Source organism: Balaenoptera acutorostrata, chromosome 18, assembly GCF_949987535.1.
Source record: "Balaenoptera acutorostrata chromosome 18, mBalAcu1.1, whole genome shotgun sequence".
NCBI classification, from domain to species: domain Eukaryota; kingdom Metazoa; phylum Chordata; class Mammalia; order Artiodactyla; family Balaenopteridae; genus Balaenoptera; species Balaenoptera acutorostrata.
Genome location: NC_080081.1, coordinates 86585 through 109580, shown reverse-complemented (window position 1 = coordinate 109580; position 22996 = coordinate 86585). Strand labels below are relative to the sequence as shown.

The 22996-nt window shown below is 59.0% G+C and overlaps 1 protein-coding gene across 3 annotated transcripts in view; it reads right to left on the bottom strand.

Annotated features, from left to right (window-relative positions):
• Positions 1–20111, bottom strand: part of RASA3 (RAS p21 protein activator 3) — an 89752-nt gene extending 69641 nt beyond the window's left edge. For 2 of the 3 annotated variants that reach the window (XM_057532598.1, XM_057532599.1), the window contains exon 1: positions 19957–20111. In XM_057532598.1, the coding sequence (XP_057388581.1) occupies positions 19957–20011 (55 nt within the window). In that variant the 5' untranslated portion in view covers positions 20012–20111. Of the gene's footprint in view, positions 1–17687; positions 17938–19956 lie in introns of those variants that run through there. The other variant, XM_057532600.1, reaches the window with a different exon arrangement.
• Between the last annotated feature and the right edge of the window lie 2885 nt (positions 20112–22996).

Genomic DNA, 22996 nt, shown 5'->3' with positions numbered 1-22996 from the left:
GTGTCCACGGCCACCGAAGGACAGGCACAGGCTCTTTTAGAAGCTCTATGTCTGAAACTGAGTTTTATAGAGAAACTCTTTTTTCGTCCTCTTTTCGAACACTTTTTAGTACAAAAGAAATACATATTCATTGTAACCAGTAACGCTGCGTAAGCACCTACAGAAAAGGTTCGTCACCAGCCTCCCTCTGCCGGCCCCGCAGCCCTGAGCTACACCAGCCCTGCTGGTTCGCTTCCAGGCCCTGCACTGCAACCTCACAGCCCCACAGGGAGGAAATGTCGGAGGTGGGGGGAGAGCCTTAACTTGGCCACTGAAACAGGATCACTGATCACGGCTCGGCGAGAGCGGTTTTCTCTTTACCACGAGGCACGTCTGCTTCCACCCATGGATCCAGGGACGACCCGGCCGTCCTCAGGACGTGGCACCAACACGGAGTGTCCACCCCGCTACCGCGTGCAGGCAGGGCTGAGGGCGAGGCTGAGCCACCAGGGGAAAGTGTCTGCGAGCACGTGGCCCGGGCCCCGCTCGCCTGTCCCCCCCTTCCCGGCTGGCCTGTCCCAGGCATGAGTGCTTGGCCGCTGTGAGGTTATCACTTAGACAGAAATCTTTATTCTTCTATAATCAGATCGGTCTATCTTTTTAGTTTACTGACTGCTTAGTTCTCCCACATTCCAGAGGTTATTCACAATATTCTCCAAAATGTTTCTGATATCTTGCTTTAGTTTTTCACTTTGTAACCTTTAATCCATTCGGCATTTGTTTTATATGGTGTGAGTTAGGATGTAACTTTTTTCAAGCCGGATGCCAAAGAAGGCAACTCCCACATTCTCCAGGGAACTAAAATACGTCTTCATTTTGGATTAGGTGCCCGTATACGTTTTGATCTGCTTCTGTATCCTCTGTGATATTTTCTGTCTATTAGGAATCTAAGAATATCTACCTAACGTTTTAAAGAGTCGACCATGTCTGTCTACTAACAGGTGACATGTGCAAGTGGACAACCCCGTCACTTGTCATCCTCCAAGTGATAATCACATTTCCACACACTAACTTGTACACCAGCTAATAAACCAACACTGAACGCTCCACACATACTCTTTAATTTATTCTAATCTGAATTTAACCATCCACTTCCCGCTTAACAGTCTACGGTGCCTGAGCAAAACACAAAACTCTACAGAAACTTCTCCGGCCGCGTGCCGTCTGGGCCCCAGCACCTCACCTGCGGACACTCGCCCTCCCCAGAGCCGCTCCTGCTCTCAGCACTTCTATTTCAGCACCCAGAATCTGAGCCCTTGGCCGGCCTGGCCTAGCCTGCCCGTTCGTTAATCAACCAAGGGCCAATTCGCCATTTTCCATGAATTAAAATAAACTGCACTCATAGAAGAGCCCTGTCCTAACGCCACCACCACCTCTAAGTAATGAAAAGTGCTTCCAGCTGCAGAAGCCGTCTGGCGGCCCCTCCCCAGGGCAGTGACGGAGGAGCAGCCCCGATGGCCGGGTCAGAGGACCGGGGCGAGAGGACCGGAGAGGGCGGAGGTCAGGCAGGGAGACGGGGATGAAGGCCAAAGGGCAGGGCGGGGCGTCAGGGAAGGTGGAGGCCCAAGGGCAGAGGGAATGCTCCCTGAATTAGCAACACAGGAAGCAGCTACCACTGTGTGTGTTGTTACAATAGTGGGACAACGGCCCAGGACATCTGAAACCCAGAAAAAAGGAGCGAAGAGAAGCAGAAGCCTATGGCCCTCGCACATCCCGAGTGCCCTGGATTTTTTCCCGCATTTTCTGTTCCACTGGCTGGTGATCGGCAGATGTAACGTTTTGTCCCCACCTCCCTCAAGCGCGGCCCAGCGGTGCCACTTCCCACCCCCGTTACCCGCCCTTCGAAGGTCTGCGGTCCTGCCCCTCACGCCCCACTCCCAACGCGGGCGTCCCCCCATCTTCCCGGGAAGCTCCAGGCCTCCGGGGTCAGGGCTCCCAGCGTGGCTGTGCTTCCCAGGACAGAGCCAGCACAACGCTCCGCACCAGCGGCCTCCCCGCTGTCACCTGAGACCAGCAGCAGCCTGTGTCCCCGTCGGTAAAGAGGGGACATAACCGCCTGCGAGATGCCTGGTTCCTGGCACTCTCACAGGGCAGGCGCTCCACCGGGACCATCCGAGCCCTCCTCCTCCCGCTCCCGCCACAACACAGGGGCCGTGGCTGTCATCACCTTGCTCGGCCCTCTTGGTGCCAGACCAGCAGGGAGAGGCTCCTGCTGTGTGTCCGGACCCACCGGGTCCACAACCCCACACTGGAGGTGGGTCCACGGGGGGTGTCACGACCCCTGATCACACCGACAGCACTTCGGCTTGCGTGTTTCTGAGCCGAGCCACACGTGCCGTGTAAGTCAGAGTCCTTCCACAGAACTCTGGTTCCACAGTTATCACCGTGAAGGTCCAGTTCATCACAGAGAGGCGTCCAGAATAACAGAAGCAGCAGCGAACAGACGGGTGACCCCTCACTTCAGAGCTGCAGGAAGGAGGCTCGGGGCTGCGTGGACGGTCAGGGCAGATCCAGATCCAGACGCAGGCGCGCGGTGCCCACAACCTTCAACGGGGTCAGAATCCCAGGCGTTTCCCAGGGACACTCTTCTGCGGAGCCCTCGGGTCAGAACACAGGCCACGCGGGCCGGCCAGGCTCCTGGGCCCTGAGAGCCTCCCCACGACCACAGGACATTCGGCCGCCTATTGCGGTCCAAACCTCTGGTGCCGCGATCTTGTCTAGAGAAAAGCTTTGGGTAGACAGCAGGCGCCCTGCAGCACTGGGCACCTTGCTCGTGGTCCCTTCACGGTTCTGCTTTGTCACAGGGCTCTCCCCGCCAACCCAGAAGCCCAGCCAGGCCCTCGGGGCCCGTTCCCGGCCGCCTCTCTCTCGACGTCCCTCCAGAGCTTGGCCCAGGTACACCCGGCTCTCGCCACCGACTCCCAACCACCGACAGCTCCAGGCGCAGGGCCGGCCACTGCGCGGCACAGGCTGAGAGGCCGAGTCACGTTCTCCCAAGCTGAGGCCGCCTCTAAACCTGCCCCACTCACCGGGCCCCAGGGTCGCGCGCCCACGCGGGTGAAACAAAGGCCCTCAGCCTCTACCCGCCACCCGCAGACCCCTCTCCGCTCCGGCTCCCAGAGCAGAGGCTGCAGCCGGCCCCGGGCGCGGGGGTGCCCTTTGATTCGGGGGTCTCCCAGCTTTGAAACGGGCCGACAGGTCGGAACCCACACGGACGTGCACACGCGGAGCGCAAACGTGCCCCGCTTCGCGGATGCCGGCTGACGGGGTGGGGCGACCCAGGCCCAAGGCACCCGACGTGGAATTACAGCTGTTCACGTTCTCACTTTGCTTTTCTATGTTCCCCACACCTTCTTCAGGGAAGATGTTTACTTTTGAACACACACACACACACACACACACACACATACACACACACGGCATCCAGAGGGCACTTGCTTCAGTCCTCAGGGGACGAGCGTGGGGAGTGGGTAGGCGAGACCCCGAGACGGAAACGCGAGGGGAGAGGGGAGGGCGACGCAGCAGGAGCCCCTCCGCCCCTCAGCCCTCGCTGCCCTCCTCCTCCTCCTTCTCCTTCTCCAGCCCACGGAAGCAGGTCCTCGGGGTGGGGGGGGGGACCCGGCACTGCTGTTGTCCTAAAGCTCTCTAGGGCAGCCTGGGTACAGCTGCCTGACTGCCCGTGGGCGTCAGGGGGACACAGAGGCAGGCCCCGGCCCCGTGGGCATCTCCTGTGGGTCGGGGGACGCATCCCCCGACTCGGTCATCAGCCCGCATGCACCTCACCGCACAGGGACGCACTGCTCTGGAAACTAAGAAGCTGAGCCCTGGCTCACGCCTGTCTGGGGCCCGTGGAGACTGGTCAGCACGCGGGACGGCACTGAGACCCTGACCTGGGCCTGCAAGCTGCCGGCGTGACAGCCCAGAGGACGTGGGACCAGCACCGCCACCACTCAGGGCTGCTCCAGGCGAACCAGGTAAAACTACAGAACGGAACACTGTTGATGCCACAGACGAGCTGAGAGAAAATTCCAGGGGGCTGGCGGCTCCAGGAAAGAAGCACCAGGTCCCACACCCCACGCTTGCACGCAGGGCCAGCCTCTCAACAGCACCATAAAAAGCCTCGGTGTTCCAAGTACATTCATGACCATCTCCTTCCAGAATAGTCTCTAGCCACACGAGCTGTTCAAAGCACCTCAGGAGTAAGAGCAGAGCGTGTGGAGCCTCCGTCCACGGCCGGTAATCGCGGCCTCCCTGATGCAGTCTGAGCAAAACCGGCGCTTCTGGGGGCTGTCAAACCCCGAGCTTTGGCCGGGGTCACCATGCACAGCAGCACAGAACGCAACCATCCTAAACCTGTCTCGCTGACAGAGTCCACCCTCCCTCTAATCCCAAAGAACGGGGGAGGGGGTGGATTTTAGTGGAAGCAGCAGAAGCCAAAAGCAGATCAGATCGTGGGGTCCCACCCCCTCCTGCAGACGCAGGGCTGGGTGGGGAGGTGGGGGGCGTCCGTCCAGAGCTGCCACAGCCACTGGCCTCCGTGGGAGCCGGAACCTGGCCGCAGGGCAGGGAGGATTTCCCCCCACCCCCCGCCCCGGGAAAGCCGGGCCCAGGGCCAAGCGCAGCCTTCCCGCCGATGACAACGCAGGATGACAAGGCAGGACGCACGCGGGTGCCCAGCTCAGCTGTAAGGGAGCAGACCTTGGACCTGGGCCCTCGGACCCCCTCCGCGTGGGACCCTTAAGCAAGACCACCAGGCCCCGCCCCAGAGGACCCCCCAGGGAGAGCCCTCCGTGGGTCCACAGCGGGTCGAGGGGGAGAAACTCAGGAGGGGGAGGGTCCCGTCCTCTCCCACGTCCCGGTGGGCCTGGCAGCCTCCTCATCGAGCTTATTCATCGTCAGGCCTCTGGTCCCAAGAGGGTCTCTCCCAGGACAGGCCCCGCCCCTGCACACCACACCCTAATCAGCAGCTGTGGCTTGGGGCGTTCCTGCAACCTCCGAACAAACAAAAGGAACATCAAAGAAACATATCTGAAAGGCCCTGCGGATCCCGTCACCCCATCGGGAATAACCACCATTGCTTTCAGCAAACTTCTAAGAAAGAGAGAAATATGCCAGTGAGAAAACCAGACTGGTAGCCTTTGTTACCCGAATTTCAGGACTGAGACTTGTTAGCTTGCACGCAGTTCCTTAATTTACCCCAGTTTACACCGAGGGCCCCGGGGCCCCCGCCCTTTGCTGTGATGTGAGGAGGCCAAACCGCAGTTTATCTGCAGAGCTTAAAAATGAATTTCCCCTTGTCACGTGCTAATGTGTATTCTGGATTTCCTGGGGTTTCCTTTATTAGACTTGAGTCCAAGTCTATCTCAGAAAGGACTCTGGGTCATCTCGGCCTCGCACTTGTAAGGGGGTGAGGAGGACGGTCAACCGGCGGAGAGGCGTGGAAGTGGGTACGTCCCTGCTCTGGGGCCCTCAGGGACCAGCCACAAAACTGCTCAACGCTGCAAAATGGGCCAGGACTTCATCCTCCCTTTGAAAAAATGCCTTATTCTTGGCTGGTCTTTACACTGCATGGGCCAAAATGAGTGGAACATTATTATATATTTGATTTTACTTATAAAAGCAACTTGTTTTTCTTCCTTCTTCACTAACCTTTGTTTACTCTGTTTTTTTTTTGGCTGCGTCAGGTCTTAGTTGCGGCACACAGGATCTTTGTTGAGGCATGCAGGATCTTTCGTTGTGGCATACGGGCTCTTCACTGCAGCGTGTGGGCCTGTAGTTGTGGCGCGCGGGTTCCAGCGCATGTGGGCTCTGTAGTTTGCGGCACGAAGGCTCTCTAGTCGAGGCGCGGGAGCTCAGTAGTTGTGGCTCGCGGGCCTAGTTGCCCCGCGACGTGTGGGATCTTAGTTCCCTGACCAGAGATCGAACCCGCGTCCCCTGCATTGGAAGGCAGATTCTTTACCACTGGACCACCAGGGAAGTCCCAAACCTTTGTTTACTCTTATCCGTTAATAAAATTGGGACAAGTTTTTTGGAAAAGCCTGAGAGTGGGTTAAACACATCCTCCAAACTTGTTTGGTGTTGATTTCTCAGCGGCCTCATGTCCACGTGTGGGGAGAACCAGACTCTCTAAATCACTGGTGAAATGATCCATGTCACCCGAGCAGGGGACACGGGAGCTAGATTCTCCCCCCACCACCCCCCCCCCCCCCGGCTAATGTCTGCGTGCAGAGAGCACCCCCGGCCCATGGAGAGGTCACTGCTGCAGGGGGCACGGCGACAGTGAAGCATGCCCCGCCCACAGAGGCGGGTAAATGTTTACACCCTTGTCCCACTGCGAGAGGCTGAGCATCTCCTGGGCAAGGTCAGCACAGGGGGGTCAGAACAGCTGCCCCTACCCAACTGTGCAAGTCCTGCCCGTAGCGCCTGTGTTTGGGGGCTACAAAGACATCACAAGACAGCACCCTAGATTTACAAAATAGTTAACTGATTCATTAATACCCACTTCCTGTCATAAAAGCATTGTGCCATAGAGATGAAACCACAGAATGATCCAGAAAAAACAGCTACAGAATTCACAACACGGTAAGTAACCAGCTGCCACCTGACGTCCACAGTACGTCCAGGGGGACCGCTCTTCCCACTTCTTCCCAGACCCACGCAGCCCTGGGTGAGCTTTCAGCCAGGCCAGGTGCTCTGTGCCGGCCCGGAAGCCAGAGGCACCTGCTACTCACCCCTCCCCGCCTCCCTCGGGACACACAGCCCCTAGTTACGCCGCTACAGGCCCCTGCTCCTGCAAAACCACACTCGAATGCGAGGTTGCGCTTCTTGGTTAACACTTCGCCTTTAAGTCATCGGCGGCTGCCCGGAGAAGCGCCGACGCTCCGGAGAGAACGCACGGGCTCGGAGGCAGCCCGCGGCTGAGCTGGTGTCATCCCGGGGTCCCCTCGTGGGGTCGGGTAACGCAGCTCCGACCACACGGCCAGGGAGGGTGCCGCCAGACCCCGGGGCGGCCACACAAGCCCACGCCCTCCCGGCGCAGCCCTTCCGCACACAGCCACGTGCTCCCCAGGAGTCCGCGGCCGGTCCTGCCTCCCACCGCTCATGAACACAGCTTTGGCTCACGGACCCGACCTGGCGACTCGAGCAGGGCCAGACCCTTCTGAGCCTCACTCTCCTCCAGCGTGAAGTGAGGGAGCTGGAAGGACGGTGACAGTTACACTCAACCCTCTAACCCTGCGAAGTAGCTATTAGTATCCTCATTTTTCAGACACTGAAACTAAGGCACAGAGAGGTTAAGTGACTTGCCACAAGCTGCAGAGCGGGAGTGTCACCAGCAGACTGGCCACAGTGCCGCTGCCCCAGGGTCTTGCCGGCCTCGTCCACACCCTGAACCGTCAGGCAGTGTGGCGGGTCCACACCGCAGGCGTCTCTCCCCCAGGCGAGCCTGGGATCTAGCTGCTCCCTGCCCGCACGCTCCTGAGGAGAGGCAGAGAGCACAGAGGACACACGCGCGGTTTTCACCGATGCCGCTCTCACAGCCCCCTCTCCCGGGCACGCCCCGGGCACAGTCAGGCACTGAGCTGCGGTGGGGGGGGCGAGGGGGTTCCGCCCACTAGGTCCACACTCCCCGACCCCCAGCGTGACAAACAACAAGTCCCCGAGCATGGCCACCTGTCCCCGGGGGGCGGTTCCCTGGCTAGAACCGGGGCACTGGAGGAAAGTGGCGACGCTTTCCGCGTGGCCGGGAGTTCAGGACGGGTCTCTCGGGGCCCGATGGGGAGACTGTCCCCCCCCACCACCGCAGGACGTCTGCTCTCAAGGCAGGAACCACGCTCACTGGTCACCCAGGAACAAGCGCATCTTGGAGAACCCGCGGGTCGTCCTGCTGGTTTTCGCTCTGCTCCTCGGGGGCAGAGCCCAGCAAGCTCCCTGGAGACAGGAGACCCCGGGGCCAGGGGGACCTTGCAGAAGGGGGCCTGCTGCGCCCTCACTTCACCTGCAACTCGTGTTCTCAACGGTGCTTCTCTTCTGTGCCCCGCTCCACACCCTCTCTACAGGGACCCCACAGGTTACAAAAACCCTGAAAAGGAAGAGACAGAGGACCAGACCGCGAGCTGGGGCACAGCCCAAAAGCCTGGCCAAGGGGGCGGCCGGGTCCCCTGAGCAGGCCCGCCCTGCCCAGGGCCCTACTTTACCTAAGGTGGTTTGCGACCCAGAAATTCAGACACACTAAAACAGACGTACAGTGTCCTGTCCGCCACCCTCCCGGCCTCTGCTTTCCAAGGAAGACGGCACGTTTCAAGGACCCCAAGACGCCTTCATAACAAGACAGACTATTGTCGTCTGCTACTAAGAGCGGGAAGCAGTGACTATCAAGGGGCCACTGAAGAGGCGTCCCCTCCCAGAGCTGTTAACCAGGGGGCAGGTACACCTTCAGACAGACTAAGCCTTAGAACAGAAAACGATAAGTTAACGTTTAGTTTAGTTTTTTTTTTTTTTTTGTCTTTGATTGTAACCATTTGTTTATTTACCGTTCTCCCAACTACATAGTGAGCAGTTTACAAAGGTACTCAATAAACACTTTTTTTTTAAATTAATTAATTAATTTATTTATTTTTGGCTGTGTTGGGTCTTCATTTCTGTGCGATGGCTTCCTCTAGTTGCGGCAAGCAGGGGCCACTCTTCATCGCGGTGCGTGGGCCTTTCACTGTCGCGGCCTCTCTTGTTGCGGAGCACAGGCTCCAGACACACAGGCTCAGTAGTTGTGGCTCACGGGCGTAGTTGCTCCGTGGCATGTGGGATCTTCCCAGACCAGGGCTCGAACCCGTGTCCCCTGCATTGGCAGGCAGATTCTCAACCACTGCGCCACCAGGGAAGCCCTAGTTTAGTTTTAATGATAAAAGTAAGCGCTGCCCTTGTTCAACGGGGGTCCCTTTATATATTTAGAAATTAATTCTGCACATACAGTTTCTATTACTTCTAAGAATTCTCCAGGTTTGAAAAATACATCGTGTGCGGAGTGTGTGCGTGCGCACGTCTGCACGCGTGTGCATGTGTGTGCATGTGTGTGCGGGCATGTATCTGTGTGTTCTCCTGGGAGAATAGGAAGAGCAGGGAGACCGCTTCCAGTCTTCCTTAGCGCCTCCCCAAGACCTGAAAATCCCAGGTATTATTATTCCCATAAATGCGCAACTAGGTTGATGGGTTTGTCTTATTTATCCTTTGATCTGTAAAGTCTTGGAAGGCAAGGCCAACATTTCCCTCGCATCCTGTGAAATGCCCAATTTATGGCCCCACGGGCCCACGTGCAGCATCTGCAGGTGGCGTCCAACTGCCGTGGGACAACCAGGGAGGCAAAGGTCACCCCCCCACCCCAGCCCCGGGGCCGACTTCACCTAAAGGTCAGCCCGTGCCATGCAGAATCGCCCCCTAGACGATCCCTGAGCACTTTTTGCAAGGAGGAGAGCTTTTGGAAACTAGCTTTTCCCAACCAGTCTTTGTGATTCACACGTTAGGTCAGGCTCAAAGTTCCCGCTGCTGCCTCAGGGTGGCCCTTACACTGTCCTCCACGTGCCCTGATGCACAAAATCAGCACGTGTGTACACGCCCCCAACACGCCCCAGGTCAGATGCACAGAACCCTCCCACACTGTTCTGAAATATTCTGTCCGAAAAGGGTGTCTCCACCTCTTTCAGGCCCCGGTGACAGTAAACCCGGACTGGCCTCCTGCACGTGAAGGGCTGAAGAGATCTGTGTGCTGGGGGCCAACACCCACTGCCCCCCAGCGAGCTCCTTCTGGCCACAAAAATTCCTCCTTAAGAAAACCCAACATTCTTATATTATTCACCAAACTGGTGGGTCCTTGCACAGATACTGATAGGGAAGCGGGCTGGGCTGGGGAGAGGCAGGAGGAGGTCTAGTAACAGTTAGACCTAAATTGCTACTAATTACAGTGAATCGTGTGCAGATGAAAAAGAGGCAGAAGAGCCTCATTCAGGACCCAGGCTCTGCCTGGTCCCTCCTCTTCCCTCCTGACTGGACAGCCTGCCTGTCTGGGAAGGACACAGGCGGAGAGGGAAAGGCCCTCGAAGAGAAGGCCAGAACACCCTCCGCCAAACCAATAAACAGAAAGTCAAGAGACTGAGCGAAACCGTAGCGACCAGGGGTTTTCTGTCCCCGAGACCCTTCCTTCCGGTCAGGATGAGCACAAACACATCCTCGGGTCCAAACGCTGAGAAATCCTTTCTCCAAATACGGAGGCGGAGCTGAGTGGAGCAGGAAATGATGAAGAGAGAAAGGAACGCCACAGACTCCAGATGGACGGGGCCAGCTGGGGCTCAGGAAGCACAGGGTCCTCTGCCCTTCCCCTCCCGACGCCCCAGGAAGCATCGCCCAGGAGCTACAAGGTCTCCGGGAGCACGGCCAGGAGAGCCGGGGGCCATGGGGCATCTGCAGCCCACCGGGCTCGGGCGGCTCGGGTCCCACCAGGCAGGGTGCCCACTTCCAGGGAGTTGGGCTCTCTCACCCGTACAGCCGGGCAGGAAACAAGAGCCTCACACCTCGGGGGGCGAGGAGGCCCCCCGGCAGCCCCCCAGCCACTATGGCTCACGCACCCCCGTCTGAAGTACTTCCCTGTTCACCTTAACATCCTCTCACTTGATCCCAGCATACTCTCCCGGACAGCCCAGCCCGGCCCGGGGTCCTCGGAGCCCCTCAAAGTCTGAGAGCTCCCACCTGAGCGCAGCCAGGAGAGAGAACGGTCCAGAAACGAACAGGAAAAGAAGCTACAGGAAAAACCCGGCTTGTGGGCCTAAAATGTGAAAGGTGTCTGATGCAAATACAAAATATTAAAGAATCAAAAAGTGCAGAAAAGACGCTCGAGTCACAGAAAGCAGAAAGGCAGGCGTCCCAGCAGCGAGGCCCCATAGCAGGCGTGGGGACCTGGCCAAGCCACCCTCAGGGCTCTCAGATGGCAGGTGCCGCCAAACATTCACCCCCAGACCCCCGGGGTCGGGCCCACGCGGGCCCCATGACTCTGCAGCGTGTCTGCAGCCCCCACCGCGTCGGGCAGATGAAAGAACAGCACGAATGCTTGAGAAACAGGAAGCTCTTCTAAACTCCGCACGCCTTGCTGCGCAGACGAGGCCAGTTCCCTGGCACCACGGGTCCCGCCAACGGGAAAGAGCCAGCAGGAGCCGCTGTGGGCCTCCCGGGCCTCCCCCGCCATCACTGCGCGGTGACACGACACCACGCACCTCTGCCCCGAGACAGGCTGGGGACGGGTGTGTGCGTGTGTGCGCACACCCGTACTACGACGTGAGGGGCCCCCGTGAGAAGGTCAAGGCGAACCACCCCTCCCTCAACGGAGCGCTCTGCCTCATGGGGTGCAGGCCTTTCTCAGGGGAGCCCGGGGACACCTCGCTCCTCCAGAAGGTCCTGGACACACCGCACACGGGTGGGGTGTGTCCTCCGTGGGAACATCACGTACACGGTGTCTTCTGCCCTTGAAACTCACCCCTACAAAGTAGATACAACACCCAGTTGTCAGATCCTAAGTTAAAAACTGCTTATGGAAGTCAGCCCCAGGACAGGCCAGCAGGGCCCCCTGAGAAGGGTGAGCTCGCAAGCCGCAGCCCTGAACAATCTGGAATTCCCCAGCCCGCCCTCACCCCAAAGGCCATGGGAAAACCAGCCCCATCACAGCAGCCCACTGCAGACCTCTACAACAAGGCAGCTTGGCCAGGTCCCCTGGGGTCTGCACACTGATGGGATTTCTGGAACCAGCTCGGGTTCCAGGATCTCTGCAAACAGCTCTGTACCACCATCTGAGCCCAGCTCTGGGAAGTCCCCAGGTGGCTGGGTCCAAACAAGCAGAGGCCCAGAGGCTCCGGGCCTGGGGCTGAACCACCTCCGGCTGGAGTTTAACTGCCCCACTTCACCCCTCACCCCTGTTGCCTGCCTGGCCGGGGGGCTTTTCCTGCATCAGGCAACCTCTGGGCCTGGGTCCCAGCCCAGCAGGAGGAAGAGATGGTCAGAAGCCAGAGGGCAGGCGTCAGGAAGACACAGTGCTGCTGCCGCCCCCAGGGCAGCCTGCAGTCTGTCCACGCAGAGGCTGGCCCCCTGTTTAAAGCATGGTCTCAGGTGAAATTGCTCAGGTGTCCAGCAGCTCAAGACTCTCAGGTGGGAGGTGGTCAGCAGGCCCTGAGCCCCGGGCGTCCTGGCCTCTCAGGACCACAGGTTCAGGCGCAGGTGTCACTCTCCTGAGAATATCCCATAAATGCTTGTTCAAAGATTCTCAGGGAAGGAGAGGCCTTGGTGGGAAGTGAGCTGTCTACTGAGGAAGTGACTTGATAACACACCCAAGAAGGCCGTTCCTCACTGACCACAGGAGTGCCTGGGCCTTGGTAATTTCGAGTTCATTACAGGACAACTGAGGCAGTCGCAACCTCTCCTGCTGTGTGACTTTGGGAAAGTGCCCTGGCTTCTCTGAGCCTCGGAGTGGGGGGGCAGTTAAGACACGTGCCTGCACAAAGCGCAGAGTCGATACCAGACTCTGACAGCACCGCGTCCTGCAGGGGCACCTGCTGCTCCCCGGCGTGTCCAGGGCTCCACGGGCAACGACGGATCCGGCATCGTGGAAACGGACAGAGTGCACAAAATCAGACCAGTCCCACAGAGCGAAAAAGGAAAATGACATCTTTTTCCTCAGAGGAAAAACCACACAAGACAAAGCTACAGAGAAGATCCAGGGGCACACGAAGCTGCCCTCAACCACGGGGGGCTCGGCCGTGGGGGCTCCTGGGGGGGTCCAAGGGGCGTCACAGGAAGGAGAGACGGGTCCTGACTCCACACACGGATCACACCCGACGGGACCCACTGTTGAGTCCAAATCAAAGCTCCAGAGAAAGGCAGGCCAGTTATCAGTCCCCCACTCGGTTAAATGTCCCGAAAACCCAGAAGCCCAGGCCCACTCCTGGGCTCCCGTCAGCCCTGGGGGGCGGCCGAACGGGGAGCTGGTCCCAGGAGAGGCCGGCGACCAGGCCCTGGTCCTGGCGCTGCCGCAGGCACCAACGGCACTGGGGGCCGCCAAGCCGAGAGCGAGGTTGTGTCCGGAGCACGAACGGGGCGGCCTGGCTGGGGAAGCACGGCCGCCACCCGAGGCTCCAGGCTCTGAGTCACCCTGAGTCCAAGAGAGACGCGGCGACTTTGCCTGCCTTTGGATTTTATCCCGTTGGCAATGGGGGCCGAGACAGAACACTTCTTTACACTTTGGACATTATTCAGACAACAGGAGGAGGAACTATGCGAAGAGGGAAACAGGCACTGGTCTGACTTAGGAGTGAAGGGCACAGAGTTCGGATCAAACCCTGAGCGGGGGCGGTCCCGCCTCCCCCAGGCCCCCACGGCAGGTCTCAGGCGTAGACACGTGGCCTCACCAACAGGGCCCTCGCCCTGAGGCTGACTGGCCCTGCCACGGGCTGCAGGCTGACTTGAAAACGCAAACGAGCGAGGCCAAACCTCAGGACAGACCGGGCTGGCCCGGGATCTGCCCAGCATGCAGAAACACGCCCCGTGTTTGCAGACGCTCGGAGGACTAGGGTCACGACCTGTGGTCCCACTGTCCACTTGTTGATCCATCAATTCCGGCAAAGAAGCTTCCGATAACAAGCAGCTCTGAGTCCGACCCAAGAGCCGTTGTGTGGAAACGACACGTGGGTCCCGGCCCACGGCGTGAGCAGGGACGCGCATTCGGGAGACACTCGTCTGCTTATTTCTAAGGAGGATCACGAAACGTGCATTTACACCGCAATTTGAATGTGTTCACTGTTGATTTTGGAAGTTGCCTCACACTTAAAGAAAAGCACAGGGTCATTTGTGTGGATGGTGGGACTTTAAATTCCCTCTCATCCGGGTCAGGGTTTCCTGAACACAGGGCTGCAGCCCGAGCCGCCCGCGTGTCTGGGTCCGTTCAAGGTCCCCTCCCGGGCCAGCCCTCAGCCCGTTACTCACTCGCTCTTAGACCTGATGGCAGCCCCACACTTTTCCTGCACTGAGTGAGCCTCGTGTAATCTAGGAAATTATTTTATCTTTCTGGGCCTCAGTGTCCTCTACAGACCATTGTTCATTCCATTTTTTAAGTGGTTGTGACTTTTAAACTCTTTATTTACCTATCTGTAGACACAATAGTAATATTCTTGCTTTTTCAAACAGACCTTTTATTCCCTCTTCCTACAGAACCATTTCCACAATCCCCAGCCCTGGGGGTCCAAGTGACAGACGTGTGTGGGTCTCATTTCCACATCTGCACACCCGTATCTGTTGCCTTGCTCTTCTCTGGGACCTTCGGAGACACGCTCTGCATGCTGCTTTCTTTCCAGTCACACCCCACGGGCTTCCTGCATGTCACATGGCCGGGCCGGGCTCCAACTTACTTCTCTGAAAGCTGCATAATATTCCAGGCTGTGGAAGCTCCATAATGTAATTGCCCCTTCAACTGGCATTTATCAACACTCTGTCTCCCCATTTTGCTATCTGAACATCCCACCGCCTGGGCACAGCTGGAACACAGACCCCCATGCTGACACTGGGTGCAGGGGACAGACAACCAGCGAGCCCTCCCCACTCCTGCCTCACCACCTTCTCCTGACTTGCTGAGCTGGATCTCTAACCCGTTACAAGATTAAGAGAACAAGCAGCTTCAAACTGTCCCAGCAGTAACACCTTGCCACCAGGACTGGAGCGATGCGAGTGCCTGTGGTCACACAAGCTCGCTGAGCTGCACAGAAAGGGCTTCACTCTCCCCTATGACAAAGGAAGAAACTGAAGCAGAGTGGGCTCAGATGTGCCTGAAGTTGCAGAGGTAGCGAGAAAGGTGGCCGGGACTCAGTCTCAGGTCCCAGCCTCCCCTCCTGAGCCGCCTGGGCCCAGCATGGACCCTCCTCGCTCGGAAGCAGCTGGGGCACCTGCGGCCTCCACTTTCCAGTGTGACTTGCAAACCTCACTTCTCGGGCTTAGCTGCTCCCACTGTGGTTGTTTCTAAAGCGTGACACTCCGATGTCCTGATTTCCCAAATACTCTCCGGAAGGTGTGAGTGTCGACACACGCAAGTGCCTCGTTAGCTTCAGAGAAACAAATCCAGACGTTTTCTGCCAAATGGTGTTTTGCAGCCCCATGACCCGTCCACAGGGCCCCACCACCTGCAGACCCTTTTCCCTGCGTGCCCGGGGCTACGTGGGCTGCAGGTGGCCCCGCTCAAGGGGTCGGCTCTGGATCCCGTGCCCTGTTGCATCGCACCTTCACGAGTTCTGTCCCCTCCAGCTTCCGCGCAGCACCTGCACTAGGGGCTGTGTGCGCACGCCCCGGTCCTCCCACAGGCGCCAGTGGCCCGTGCCCTCCCCTCAGGGGCACCGGCGGCCCCTCCTGTCCAGGCGCATTACCAGGCAGGAGGACGCACGCGAGGTGAGCTCCCGCCCCCCGCAGGCCAAGACCCTGGGCAGGTGACTCCACGTGGGCTTGTGAGAGCTTAGGTGGAATGAGGGAAGGCGCGCGCCAGACCCTGAAGTCTGCACCCTCCCCACCTCACACGTCAGCACACGCCGCTGCCTGGAGAAGCCCAGACCCACGGGCAGCGCCAGTCTGCACACCGGTCCTCAGGGGCCAAAAATAGCCCGCGAGCTGAGCTCCCAGGTTAATAGAATATCCAGGCTAATTTTAGCATCAGAGAGTTCCAGAGAACATGAAGCCCCTGATGCCAAGAACCGTGCATGGCCGGCGCGGCTCCCCTCCCACCGTGTCACGCACACCCTCACGCGGACACTGGCCATCATGCTCACAGAACGTGTCCTCTAACGAGCCTGTGACGCCTGGCTGCTCACCACCACTGCAGCTTATAAGCTGGACCACCCCGCCCGAGCTCTACAGACCCCGGGACCGGCACACCACTGCTTCCCGCCTTGGAAACTGGGTTAAAAAATCACACTTTCGGCAGCACGGACCCAGAACCCTGAGCTCCCAAGCCCTGTGGTCTGGGGCTTCTTCTCCAGGCCGCCCAGGGTCCCTCCCTGCTCCCCGCTTCCCTGACCTGAGGGGCCTCCTGCTTCTGGGGGGTGATGTTTGCGGTGCGGCGGGCCTACAGCCAGCTGCCGCAGGGCCACGTCTGGCTGAAAGGAGGCACGTTGCTTCCCCTGTGCTCGCGCTGGACCCGGACCACCTTGGCCCTTCTTGGTGACGGGTTCTAATCTGAATGAGAAGGAACAGGAGCAGGTGCTCTGAGCCCGGGGAGAACAGGGGGGCCGCTGCTCTGGGTCCAAGAAGGAAGGTCTGCCCTGTGGCCTCACATGGGACTCACCACGCAGACCCAAGCTGCCCTCAAACCTGACAACGACGAGACCCACTCACAGACCAAGAGGGCTTTTCTCACCCTCAAGTGCAAGGCCAGGATTTTCTCTTTTTTTAGCTTGAGAGAAATACCTTTGTATATTGCTCTTAATTGAACACATTTATCAAGATGACACTTTTAAAAACAAGGAGTAACTATCATGGAAAAGGGAAATATCACTGAAAAGTAAAGCTACGTTGCAAGGCCTAAAGGAGTGCCGAGTCCCAAACGACCCTGCTGGGCAGAGGTGCTCTCGCCGGGAGTCTTCACCCGTCGCCGCCTACAAATCTTCATGTTGCTTCCTTTCCAGGGCTAAAGCCCTGACTCATGGAAAGCCAGAGGAGCACACTTCCTCAAGCAGCCTCATAGGAAGTGTGTTCAGTCTTACATGACATGAGGTACTGCTGTTTCCAAAGATAGACCGCGGCTAAGATTTTCAAGTGTGCAGAAGAACCGTCCAAAATAACTGCGAGATTTAAGTGGGGGAAAGACACAAGTTCTTCAGGACAAGGACTTGAAATAGTTACAATAAAAATACCCTACTTTTATTTGGCACTTTCTTATGTATTATCTCATTTGCAAAAGGTGGAAGGAAAAAGAAAGGGGAAGAGGGAAAAAAGGAAGAGATTCTTCTCATTTTCCCCAGCGTTAGCCTCTCAATGACCACGTACCACCACACGTTCCAGACTTTCTAATGACTAAACGGCCAAGGCCTCCCCACTAAAAACTCTTCAGCCCCCCGAAATGTTCTGCCTTTCCCCTCAGCAACAGGAATGGTGACACTGCTGATGGTATAACTGCAGGGAGAATTTCTCTGTCCCTTTCTGGGATGAGGGGCTCCCACCGGATGCTGCAGACAATGACTGCCGGCATTTCGCAAATGGAAAAACGAGGCCATGAAAGGGGGGGCGGGGGGGCGCCTGCCCTGGGTCTTCCAGCCGGCAGGCCGGCAGGCCACCAGCAGACACGGGCACGCAGCCAGCCGGCCCGGAGACAGGGCTCAGCATGAATGGCCAGCCGGCCAGGGTCTCCCGGAACGAGGAGGCGAGCATGCCTGTGATTCCTGGGCAGCCACCCCTCCTCCAGGTCATCTCTGGTGTCCTTCCTCGTCATTGTACCTTCACGGCTGGGGCACTCAGGCAAGTCAGAGTTAAGACTGGCCACAGAAGAGGACTAAGGAAAGAAACGGAGAGCTCGGGGCACCACCCACCAGGCCCTGTCTACTCACAGTGGAACAAGAATAAGCCCCAGGCCAGTCCCCACAGCTCACCTCTGGGGCCGGCCCCGGCTCTAAGTCGGCAGCACAGCCCAGGACACCTCTTTGCTCCAATGCCTGTGCTGTGCGCAGGCCCTTGCTCCCTGCAAGCCCCAGCAACGAGGGTGGGACACAGATGTCTCCCTCCTGCAGCCCCTAGATGCAGGTGAAGACCCTTGGAAAGGGGAGAAGACAGGGGCTTCTGAGAGCTGCAGCCGCGTCCAGGGAGTTGGACCACTGCACAGACGTTTCTGCTCGTCCTCTCTGCTACAGCCCCCGCATATGGGGGCGGGGCTCCGAAGGTTCTAATAATACCCCGTGCCCACACGGAGTTAGACCAGCAGATGTTCAGTGGCTGCACTAATCCTCAGCTGAGCTGGGCGTTTCTCTCACTTGTTTAAACTGAAGCACAAAAGAGGGAAAGCCTAACCGAGCAGCGTCTTCAAGCCCCTTCCTTCCACACATGGCCCCTGTGTGTGAGGTCCAGAACCTCCCGTGAGGGCGCCCTGCCAGGCCAGCAGATCTCCTCAGTACCATTCTCGAAAGAAGTCAATCCTCTCTGCTTAACAGACCACCGTCCCAGAGCCCTCCTGAGTCGAGTCCAGGCTGGCCGCGCGGGGCCTGAACCCCAAAGTCCCCGGACCCCTTCCTGCCTGCTGCACCCAGAAGCCTGGCACAGCCCTCACAGCCATGCCCCACCCCTTCCTGTACCCTGATTGAGGAAGCACCTCAAGGCCTCTGGGTTGGCATCCCCCTCGTGCTCACTGGACCCTGGCACTGAGAGGCACTTTCCCTGCCACACTTCAGGTGGAGTGCCATGTTGAACCTCTCAGCAGAAAGTGACAGCGGATTTCAACCAAGTAAACAAGAGAAACCCTCTCCAGGCAGGCTCCTCGAGGCTGAAGCGCGGCCACATCCTATCTGCAGTGCTTCTGAGCCAAATATCAACAGCGGCTCAGCGATGATCCATAAACCAAAATAAAGCAGACAGGAAACAACACGCTGATTTGGGGTAGCTGGGATTCCTAAGCGGCATCGAATGTCACCAGCAACTGACGCTCCAGCAGTCACTGGGCGCCTGGCTTGGTTCCCGGAGCCCCTTTTTCACATGGGAATGCGGAGGACCCGGGCATTCAGTGGGCAAGAAGGGCCCGAGGACGGGCAACACACCAGGGTCTCCGGAGCCCTCTCCAACAGGAGCTGTCCTCTCAGCTGGCACATGAACGGCATTAACGTGCAACAGTCACTCCAGGAACCGACCTTGTTTTGGGGGGAAGAAACTTGCACGTCACCCTCCCAAGTTAAGACAGAACTGGGAAAAAGCAAGTCTCTCCAGATAAACCCAGGAAGTCCAGATATAGCCTTCCAGCCCACTCCAGAATCTGCACTTCCCTCCCCCAGCTCTTGGGTCCAGTGAGAAAGGCAGACTGCTCTGGGGACACGACCTGAATGGCAGGCCCTGGTGGCCAAAAGCTCCCGCAGCCAGTTCTCAATGGAAGGGGGAGGGGTGGCTCTTGTGGCGACCTGCCCTGAGGGAGCCCTGGGCCAGAGCGCTCCACAGTCACAGGCAGACACACACACACACACAAACACGCAGGAACACACACATGCCCACACATCCACCTACACAGTCGCGCGCACACCCAGGCTCCAGCCAGCCGCCCGCTCGGCCCCTCGCCCCTGGGGGAACGTGAAAGAGCTTCCACGTCCCTAGCAAAGAAAGGGTCTGGGTGCCGCACTCAGCGAGGCTCGGAACCCCGGGGTTGGTGTTTTTGGCACCTGAAATGCACTCATCCGGAGAGCCCCCGCGCGCGCGCTCATGCACACGCAGATACACACTCCCAGCGGGGACCCGACCCAAGTCCGGCACTGCACCTCCCCCTGCTGCAGGCGACCCCACCTCCGGAGACCTGGGGCCGCTAGTGGCGTGGAGGCAGCGCAGGGAGCTGCGTCCCCCTGAGCCGCCGGCCCGGCGCGGCCCAGCCCGTCCTTGGGGGAGGTGGGGAGAGGGCAGCGGCCGGGCATCTCCTGGAGATGGGGAGGGAGCCGCGGCCCGGCATCTCCCGGTGATGCGGAGGGGGCCGAGGCCCGCGGCCTCCGGGGAGGTGGGGAGGGGCCGCCGCTGGGGATCTCCCGGGGGTGGGGAGGGGGCCGCAACCCGGGAGCGCACATGGCCAGGAGGCGTCAGGGCCTTGGCCCCCAGGGAAGGGGTCGGGGGCCTTGGGGCGCCCGCCGCAAGCCCCCTCAAAGACCCCACCGCCCCCGCCAGCTCCCGGGAGCTCACCGATCTTGATCTTCACGCTCTGGAAGACCCGGAGCCCCTCTTCTTCCACCGCCATGCTGGGTCTGCCCGGAGTTCGCGCGCCGAGCCCCGCGGAGCAGCAGGAGCCCGAGCGGCGGCGCAGTCCCGGCGCTATGCGCCCTACCCGGTGCCCGCGCGTCCGCGGCACCTCCACCTCCGGCTCCGCCCACGCGCCCGCCCATTGGCCGAGGACGCGGGTGGGGGGCGGGGAGGCTCCGCCCACGGCCCTGCCCAGTTCCCGATTGCCCAAGGCCCGCAGAGGGGCGGGAGCGTTACGGTTCCGCCAACAGCGCGCCCCCAGCTGCCCATTGGCTGAGGGCTAGGAGGCGGGAGCAAGACGGCTCCGCCCACATCCCAAGGCCCGCAGAGGGGCGGGGTCGGCCTCCGAGGAGGCATCGAAGGGACACGGAGGGGACGTCTCGCCCCGCAGGGAGGATCCGGCCGGGAGTGCGGGGGTACCTGGTTGGGCGACGGGGGCCACCGGGCGAGATTTGCTGGCGGGGGGGCGACCGGGCTAGGGTAGGTGGTGGGGGGGGACCAGGCGGGGGCGGTGGAACCTGGCCGGGAGGCTTGGGTGGGGGGCACATGCACAGGGTTTTAAGAAACTGAGACCTACAGGTATCAAAGGAAAAGAATTCCCTGGCCCAGCTCAGCCCCCTCAGAGTAGGGGCTGCCGGCCACCTGGGGCCTGGGGGAGTGCGCAGTCCGGGTGAGTTCCCGATCAGGCTCCAAAGCTGCCCAGCCCCTCCGGCTGCCCTCCTGCCCCTGTGCTGTCCCCGGGCCTCCCTCGGGCCACCCTGGCTCCGAGCTTCTCATACAGGCCAAGTGCACTCTTGTCTGCCCTTGCTGACCCGCAGGCTACCATCCTCAGCTCATTTTCTGTGTCTCCTGATTTCCTGTCCACTTCCTGCTCCTCTGGCTTCATAGCGCCCAACACCACTCACTCACACACACACACACACACACACACACACACACACACACACACGCCCCATGTGTAGACCAGACTACAAGCTTAATAAAGAGAAAGGCCTGTTCTTTTCATTGCTTTACCTCACTTCCTAAAAAAAAATGCTTAGGTACACGTTAAAAAAGATTAATGACCCTTCTTTACCCAGACTACCTGCACCTCCTTCCAGGTCCTCAGTCATCTGCTTGAGTTTATCTTCTCAAGACCTTCGTAGGAGGTGTTTACTCAGGTTCAACACGGAGGTTAGGAAAGCAGCCAGTTAGAGCTGCTGTCTCTAAGCCTGGACCTCGGGCGGCTTCGGTAGCGAGTGCTGTCATCCCTCTGCATGACCAAGGCTTTGCCTCCATCGACGTAACTGAAAAGCGCTCCCAGCTCCCGAGCTTCTGAGAGGATCGGCCGGAGCCCCGGTAGCAGCAGCCTTGTTGTCAAGCTGCTTCTCTGTCCAGCCCACCTTCCCTCACACCCTCACAGGACTTCCCTTCTGAGAACATTGCCAGTAAAGGCCCGCACTCAGACTTCTGCTTCGGAGTCAGTTTCCAGAGGAACCCAGCATAAGATGGTTGGGGCCAGGAGTGTTCTAGGAGCAGCCTCTGTGATGCGGTTTGAGAGCGGGGCACCCACTGGTGGCCGCAGGAGTGCTGAGCGTGGGGGGCACACAGTGGGGGGCACACAGTGGGGTGCAGCGTCTCAGGCATGGGGAGGCTGGGAAGCAGGAAGCACCTCGACTTTGGAATCAGGTGGTTCTTGCTGAGGGCAAGGCAGTGAAAAGATCACCCATTTAAAGAAAAGTGTGACAAAAAGGTTTTCTTGGTACCATATAAAGACACCTTCATCTCCTACACCAGAGAACCAAAAAAGGTGCAGATCAGAGCGAGAACTTAATCATGAAGGTAGCGGTGCTGCAGGGCTGCCTGCAGGCTCAACCCAAGGAAGGTCGCTGTAACCCTGAGGCTTGGGGGAGCATCATCTGAATTAATACACTCAAAACCTTGAATCCCAGCTTTCCGTAACTCTTCTGGACGTGAAGAGGTGTCGCCCTTCCCCTGTGCTTGGAGGTGATTGCGGGACGGTACCAGTGCTGCGTCCAGCTCCACTCCCAGCCAGGGAAGCACAGCAACATCACCCAGCCAGGGAAGCGCTGGGTCTGCAAACAGACCCGGGAAGCATGCCAGTGGGGGCTGGGTGAGCAAAGGCAGAAGCAGAGCCAGAGAATGCTGGACCCAGGAGAGGCAGCACGTCAAGGGGGACCAGGTTAGAGTTCACTGGTGCGGCGTCATTCAACCATGATGCAGGATTTCACACGCTGGCCAGGACCCCAGGCCCCTAGTATGGCCTTTGAAAGCTTGTAAAAAGCAGCATCCCACACTAAGTGAAGTGGAAATGCCCTGTGGTCATGGCAGACAGCCGAGGAAGGCATCCCAGTGCTCAGAGAGATGGCACGGGAGAGTAAATAAGCTCCACGAGACCAGGAAACCTAGGCAGTGCCTAGGATGAGGAATGGGCCAGAGAGAGCGCAACCGCGGCTGGACGTGCAGGACTGTTCCAAGGGTGGAGACGCTGCCACAGGGAGCATTGGGCTCCCTAGGAGCAGTGAGGATGATGGGGTGGTGACATGATAGAGGCCAGAAGGTGGCATTTAACATCAGAAGCCAGGCAGGGGCAGTTATTGTGCAGCAAGACTGCAGTGGCAGCCCCGGCGCCCTGACCTGAAGAGGCTGTAGTGATGGTCAGTCAAACGCAATGTCAGGGGCAGGACGGAGAGCCGGCCAGCAGCAGTATAACTCAGTTTATGCTGCCAAAGGAAATCGTAGATAGGGCTCGGGGGGGGCTGAAGAAAGCTGCCTCAATAAAACGTCACAACCCTTTACCCAGTTTCCAGGCGTGAGCCGGTTCTCAGCTCTGGAGCCTGCCGACTGGAGGAGAGGACCCGGCTGCACGTGTGGGCAGTGAGGATTCCCCTGGGATGTCCCCAGAGGGGCCTGGGGCCATTTACTCATGTAATTCTACATGGAAAGGGAAACACCTAGACGTTTGAAGGGCTGCTGGGCTGAG